Source organism: Cynara cardunculus, assembly GCF_001531365.2.
Source record: "Cynara cardunculus var. scolymus isolate 2C chromosome LG 2, CcrdV1, whole genome shotgun sequence".
In the NCBI taxonomy this organism is placed as follows: Eukaryota; Viridiplantae; Streptophyta; class Magnoliopsida; order Asterales; family Asteraceae; genus Cynara; species Cynara cardunculus.
The window spans coordinates 59,647,379-59,655,368 of record NC_037529.1 but is presented as its reverse complement, the minus strand read 5'-3'; the positions used below and the strand labels follow the sequence as shown (position 1 = coordinate 59,655,368).

At 34.1% G+C, this 7,990-nt stretch overlaps 1 protein-coding gene across 1 annotated transcript; it reads left to right on the top strand.

Moving 5' to 3' along the window:
* The first annotated feature begins 2,196 nt into the window (after positions 1 to 2,196).
* LOC112507562 (probable protein disulfide-isomerase A6) lies at positions 2,197 to 7,786 on the top strand. Its single transcript, XM_025112202.1, has 11 exons — positions 2,197 to 2,351; positions 3,372 to 3,456; positions 4,238 to 4,335; positions 4,633 to 4,688; positions 5,296 to 5,413; positions 5,565 to 5,592; positions 5,925 to 6,016; positions 6,172 to 6,328; positions 6,426 to 6,550; positions 6,815 to 6,914; positions 7,464 to 7,786. Exons 1-11 carry the CDS (start codon positions 2,197 to 2,199, stop codon positions 7,527 to 7,529), a joined length of 1,080 nt encoding a protein of 359 aa, XP_024967970.1. The 3' UTR covers positions 7,530 to 7,786.
* Positions 7,787 to 7,990: the final 204 nt, after the last annotated feature.

Below are 7,990 nucleotides of genomic sequence, written 5' to 3'. Positions count from 1 at the left end.
GATGAAATCGGTTAGGGATGAAATTGTTTAGGGATGAACGAGTTTAAGAGTTTTAAGAGTTTAAGAGTTTTTAAGAGTTTAAGAGTTTTTAAGAGTTTTAGTCAAATGCTTTATAAGATAGTATAGATATATGTATATGTATATAACAATAAAACCTATTAAAACTTTAACACTTTAAAAAACAAAAATAATAAATCTCATAATTGATAGACCAAAAATATAATTAAAAAAATGATGTAAAAAGTAGTGTAAATAAATAGTATTATACCAAATCTAGTGTAATACTATTCATTATACTAAATTCCAGTGTAGAAAATAGAGAACCCATTAAAAATGTAAATATTGCTATTTATACAAAATTTAATATTTAGTGTAAGATTTAGGGGCCGTTTACTGAACGCTTACTCGGGTAAACACTTACCAAGTTACGTTACCTTATCGGATGAATATGTAGGACCAAGAATCTTATCCGATAATAAAGAAACAAGGACCGAAAGTCTTACCCGGTAAGTGAGAGTGACAGCTCTTACCACGGTTAGTGCTTACCGGGTAAATTGTTGCATACGATGTTGTTTTCGTGGACTAAAATCTTACACGGTAAGTAAGCGATAATATTGAATTTCAGGGTAAACGCTTACCGGGTAAGTGATTAAGTAAATGGCCCCTTAATGTTAATGAGATGTTAATAACCAAAACTTCCCAAATCTCCAAGTAACACACTCAAACAAGACGTAATTAAATAAACTCTAGTTACATATAGGTGCAATATAACAATGATTCAATAAAAGCAGCGAGCCCCCTTAAATTGTTCTGATTAAAAGGAGATTGGTTTTTTTGTACGGCTCAGATTTCAAACATTTGACATGTCACGTGATAAAATAGAACGAAAAGAGTGATATAGAGATTTGACTCTTTCACAATAGCTAGCGTAATTTCAGTTTTCCAATTTATTTTATTCAAATATTATTTTAATTAAATTTTTAACCATATTTTATAGAGCGAATTACATTTTTATCCCCGTCGTTTGTTATTTCCAATGAAATTGATCCCTGTAGTTTTTTTTTATCACATATTTGTCCTCATTGCGTTTTTTTTGTTGGATTTCGTTCCTCTCACTAATGGCAGTCTGTTAACTTCAATAAAATGAGAGGCAATATGATTATTTTGTATTTTCTAATTGGCTTCTTTTATTTGCAAAAGAAACCTAACACTCCTTTTCTCTCTTTGACCCTTCATGTTACCTCTTCGTCAATTGCAAAGTCTGAACACTCATATGTATACCATCCCTTTTGTTCACCGCTCAAATCTTCTCTCTTTAATGACCCATCTCTTCATCTTCTATATATGTGTGTGTATATCTATCTTGCAAAAACTAGTCGGAGCTTGGACACCTCACCCTCTCCATATATATGTAGATCTACAAACCCCTTTTACCGTCCCTCACCCCTTTAGAACATTTAAGTTAATTACTTTGAGATTTCCTGTTTCGATCAAATGATAGATACAACTCTTATTGCAATGAAGGTGTGTGTTTTGGTCTTGGATCAAGAAAGGAAGGAGTGTAGAGATCTGGGTGACGGTGTGCGCCAACCAAGGAAGATTCGACGTGAAAAAGACTTGTAGTATGAAGGTGTCGGGTTCAATAGAAAGGGGCAGTGGTTGACCGAGAAGGGAAGCAGGAGGGGCGTAGGTTATATAGAAATTTTATTTTATAATACATCATAATTTAGTATTTAAAAGAAAGAAGAAAAAGACCAAAATGACCCTCGTTATAGAAAATCTTAACAGTCATTGGTGGAAGGGACGAAAACCAAGAAAAGTTGCACACGTGAGAGACAACTCTGAAAAAAAGAATTACAGGGACCAATTTATTACAAATGACAATGTTCAGGGATGAAAAATGTAATTCACTCTATTTTATGTATTAATATTTTATAAAACTGAAAAAGAAAATAAACGGAAGAACCGGACCCGGTTTATTTCGGTTAGGGAAAAAGAATTGAATCACACGCACGTGGTTAGATATATATAGACCATACATTAATCGAAAGTTGAGGGACTAGCCATGAATTTCGTTTATAGTATAAGGACTGAAATGAAAATTATGGCAGCATTTTCAGTCTTTCTTAAACCCCTTTCCATGCCGAGCAAGAACAAACTGATTCTACCAAGTCTAAGAAGATCGAAGGCGAAAAAATGTCGAGATCACCGATCCATTTGATCACCTTGGCAACCATAGCTTTCTCCTTAATCTCTTCCTGCGTCTCCGACGTCGTCGTATTGACCGTTGATAACTTCGAGAAGGAGGTCGGTAAAGATCGTGGTGCTCTCGTTGAGTTCTACGCTCCCTGGTAAATGAACTGAAATTAGATTTATGTTTTCATCAACTTTAAATCCTAGCTTTCTTCTTAATCTATTTTTTTTCGTTTACTTTCTATATAATGGTAAAATTTGGATACAAGTGATGATCGGCTTTGTTTTACTGATTTTTTTGTATAAATTTGGCTTTGAGGAGTGATGATTGGTTATCAGTTTCGATTTTGTATCTAGTTGTGATCAATTTAGAAGAATAATGTTATTAAATTTAGTTTTCTCGTCCTAGATTTGATCAATCAAGATCCGAGTAAGGTGAAGATTAATGGGCATAAAGATGATATGATTGTTTTATATTGGTTTAAAAATCAAATTATGGTAAATAACCTTAATTCAATGTCTCTTCTAAGGGTGTTTCTAAAAAAATATGTAGGGTTCATTTGATTTTTTGGAGTAGATATGGTTTGTTCAGTTTTGGATCGAGAACAGGTAATCATTGTACCGAGGCCAATGATAATGTATTTTTGGACGATAATACAATTTGACCATTTTCTCAATCTTAAAATTGATTCGTGTGTATTGGATTAATATTGGTATTTTACTCTCGAATTTAGAGTAGTAATGTCAGTTTCTCTGTTTCTCTATCTACAAATTATATGGTTGCTGAGAGATGTGCCCTTTTTGTATTGATCAAAAGCAATTCTGTTTCACGTGCACATGTTTCATTTTGGAATTGTAAGTTCGACATCTCATTAGATATAAGTTGGTACATGGAAATTTAACAGCTATTTAAGCAAGCTTATGTAATTCACGACTTCATGTGGTAAACTACATGTATGGCCAGGTGCTTGTTTTTGGATTCTATATGTGGTTGTGTAGTTAATACTTTTCATTATTTATTGTGACTTACGTAGAAACTCTCACTAACATATAACTCCAATTATTGTGCAAGATATTTGAATGCATTCGAGCATTTTATTTGTTAAAATGTTTCCAAATTAAGTCTGTATATATTATGGATGGAGCAGTAGATTTAATCTTTCGATAAATTGTATCAGGTGTGGGCACTGCAAAAAGCTAGCTCCCGTTTTTGATATACTTGGTACCAGCGTCAAGAAGACAAAATCTGTTTTAGTTGGAAAGGTAATTTCTTGGATGAGTTGCAGGATATATTGTAGTTTTTAAGTTTTAAATATGCTCACCTTGGGCCTTTAATGCTCCTGTACTTTTTGTTCTGATACGTATTACTGTTGGAAAGATAGTTCAGATTGTTAATTAAATACTTCCTTGACTTTGGCTAATACACAAATTTAGCTATATGAAACATTCTCATTTTGTAGGTTCTTGTTTATATCTGTGTTGGTTCAACCCTCGAAATGTCTGAAAGCGTTTTCTATGTTCATTTATTCATTGTCTCTTGGGTTATGATACTTTTCTGTATTTTAATTACGGTTTTCCAGTTTTGGGCGTGACTGGATCAAGCATATATCTCTAATCACAGTTCACATTTCTTATAATTTGATTGTTATGAGGCCCATTGATCTTTAGCATATACAACTTACTGATGTGTGTGTGTTTATTTAGTGATGAAAGAAGACATTCAATCCTGCATATGCAATAAGGATAGTTTATGCCAGTACCTCTTATGCTTTCATTTCTTACTTATTCTGGTGCTCAGCTTTCAGGAAATGTGCATTTATGCTTTCATTCAATCCTGCATATGCAATAAGGATAGTTTTGAATAAATGATTGCTGATTTGAACTCCTTTGTTGCCTCTTTATTGTTTAGCAGATACTATGATTAATATAGTTATGAATTCACTGTGAAAGAACAGTTCCTTTTACAGATAGCAGTGATCTATCCTCCACATTGATTGTAATGATATCATATATATACTTGTCTTTGTGATGCATGTCTTCATAGGTGGACTGTGATGAGAATAAGGAACTTTGCACCAAATATGGAATTTCTGGTTACCCCTCCATCAAGTGGTTTCCCGAAGGATCTTTGGAACCCAAAGAGTGAGTAATCTTTTCATTGATTTCAGCTAGCTCTTGTCGTTATTCCCTAGGAAACATCCTTTATACGTTGTGTTGATGTTCGAATCCCACCTATGGCCAGTCGCTAAAAGTTTCACTTTGACCCCCTTGGGTGTGGTTCCTGAGTCTCCTTAAAGATACACATATCCTATCTAGATCGTTACCCCTCCATAACCTTCCAAATATTTATTTTTGCCTTTATTTGTTACTGAAAGTTATGTAATCATATATAAAGAGCATAATATAATTATGTTACTGTATACAATTTGCTTTCCTCAGCTATGACGGTTCCCGCACTGCTGAAGCATTTGCCGAGTATATAAATAATGAAGCAGGTAAATTTCTTCTATATATATGTACCGTGTTAATCTGTTTTGGGTGTGTACATTAGTATTTCTCCTTTTATGTTGTTTTTTGATTTTGCTGTCTTTACTCACGAGGACAAGGTCTAATTGAGTTGAAATGTGAAAGGGATATATACAAGCACTAGTATGTCCATGTTCTTTTGCTAAATGATAGTTTCCTACTAGCTTTAAAAAGAACATTTAGTAGTCATATATATATATATATATATATATATATATATATATAAAGTACTAATACTATATAAGAATAGTTACCTTCAGCTTCTTAGGGAAAAAGTAAGTTTGAGGCTTTCAAAAAAGAATTGCGACAGGTAAGAAAACAAAATGTATTAAATTGGATTAGAGTTTGCTAAACAACATGAACTTAGGCTTAGGGGGACAGCAAGCTGGAAAAGGTGATGCAACATGAACTTAAGATTCGAAGAGTGCTAAGATTTTGATGAATTTGTGGATAATTGAATCCCCATAGAAGGTACATCTGCTTGGCTTGGCTAACTAGGATATATTATCATAATCTTGTTATTCCTGTATGTGGTCTTTTTGTTGTAAATCTATTTCTAATATTATTCATTTTCAGGGACTAATGTAAAGATAGGGGCATTTCCCTCATATGTGGTGGTATTAAATTCAGACAACTTCGACAAGATTGTAATGGATAAAACTAAGGATGTTTTGGTCGAGTTCTATGCAACCTGGTAATCAAGTCTTGTTTTATTTACTTATTAGTTTTCATATTGTCCATGACTCTATACATGGATAAGTATTGTGAAGATAAGTGTTAAAGCTGTTGGGATTGCCTGCCAATTTACTGATATCTGCATCTCACAATCTTGTCTCATGTTGCAGGTGTGGTCATTGCAAAAGCCTTGCTCCTGTATGTCACCCTGCTCGTCTCACAACTTTTTTTGAGCTTCTTGAAAAAGCCATCTTTGGTTGCCCATAAGCTAGCTTTTGAATGCTACTTTAAGTAGTGTTTTAATAAGCTGCAAGAGTTTTTTTCCAATTAATATTTCAACATATTCTTTTAGGTCATTTTACATTTTCATCTGGCTTATCAGCTAGTTTTTACCAAACATGACTAGTTTATTAGCCAACGAGTTAGCTTTCAGTTTATCAACTCATTTGCCAAACATAGCCTTAGTTCTAACTGGAACTGAACCATGCTTTTATGAATCTGGTTTTTTCATTTATCTCTTTCTGCTGCAGATCTATGAAACTCTTGCAACTGCATATAAAAACGAGAGGGATGTAGTCATTGCTAATCTTGATGCTGACCGCTTCAAGGATCTTGGAGAAAAGTAAGGAATGCATATATATGGTCATTTTATCTTCCAAACGATTAAATTTATAACCAAAATGAAAGCGCTAAAACTAGAAACTTGATATTCTCAAAGTTATTATGGAGTGATTTTGTATTTGGAGGGTGGATTAAGTTAAAGATTGGCATATGCAGGTATGATATAAGTGGTTATCCAACAATGAAGCTCTTCCCAAAGGATAACAAAGCTGGTGAAGTTTATCAAGGCGATCGTGATTTAGATAGTTTAGTGGCTTACATCAACCAGAAGTGTGGTACTAGCCGTGATGCACAAGGACAACTTACCTCCGATGTCAGTGCTTCCTTACTAGAAAGCATTAAATCAAACTATATATATATATATATATATATATAGGGGATCTAAAAGTTTGCTTTCCTGCTCAAAACAGGCTGGTATAGTTGAGGTTTTGGATAACTTGGTGAAGGAGTTTATGGGTGCTGATGGTGACGAGAAGAAAGCAGTATTTGCCAAGATTCAGGAGGAAGCCGGAAATCTCCACGGTTCTTTTGCAAGGTTATATATTGTTACATTCATCTTCTGATGCTTTTTTTTAGATAATTGGTGTGCTTTATCAAGTCTAGACAAGCCACCCTCTGGAACTCTTCCACCATAATGGTCCCACGATCATCATGGGGAAGTAAATAACATGTCTGTTCAGAGTACCAGACCTCCTACTTATTCTGCAAGGATATCCACCTCTTTATCCACTAGGATAAAGATTTCTTTTAATAGCGTGCATCCATCTTTCTCATTCTTGAGTTTAAATATTGGATTCAGATACGGGAAAATATACATAAAAGCCGCTCAGAGTTGCATGGCTAAAGGTGCCGACTATGCAAGGAATGAAATTCAACGTCTAGAGCGTATGCTTGCCCAGGTAAAGGTTACGTTTTTCTCTAGTTGATAAATAATTATTACCAATATTTACTATATGATCATTTCTAGTACAAAAATAAATCGTAGATTCATTAGATGCCGTCATCAATATAGTGTAAAGAATGAAGTTTCTACTTCTAGAAACTCAATTGTAGGTTCCCGGAAGTCAAGTGCACTAGAAATTTTAATTTTAGTACACCCAACACAATATAACCTACATAGAAGGCAGGGTATGCACATGTATGTCTTGAAAAAAAATTGTCCTGGCAAAAATAAACTAAAAAATGGTCATTTTAGTTCATCATTTGAAAAAGAATTGTTATGATAATGCATTCTGATCGAAATGTTTGACGCTGTCACCGTCACCAGGATCAAGGGTGGATATTAGCTACTCAGTTCCATCAGTTTCTGAAGCTGAGCTAGTATTTGTTGGTTCTAGAATCACATAAAAACATTCAATTTGTGTACATAGAAAACTAACTTCAAAACTGTATTGGTTTGAATGTTACAGCTCTGTATCTTTAACAACCTCTGATATTGTTCTATACAGTCAATTAGCTCGTTGAAGGCCGATGAATTCATCCTGAAGAAGAATGTGTTATCTGCATTTGCTTGATAACTGACATGAATAAGCCTTTTCTACGAGTTGGAGATGATATCTTGGTTTCATAATTATGCAGTAGGTAGGACTCGTTGCAGCAGTAAGTTAGAATTCGACATTCGTACTTAAACGCTCTTGAGGTGTTTTAGTTTGTACGAGTCATGTGCCACAAGCAGCAGGGAGTTTTGAGGAGAAAACAGAACATTGGTTGTAGGTACAACGAATAAGTGATTTGTAAGTCGTTTCACAATAGATTTGTTTGGTTTGTTATACATAACTCGTTACAATACGCAGTCGACTGAAAGCGAAATAACAGGACGTTAAGTGTCAAACGATCTAATCTAATTTATATTTGGTTATTTTCACCATATAGCCAGACACAGTAAACTGGATTTGAAGTAGGTTGTAGTTGATATTCACATGTGAATAAACCACAACAATAATTCTAAACAAATGAGATATTACAATAATAATAC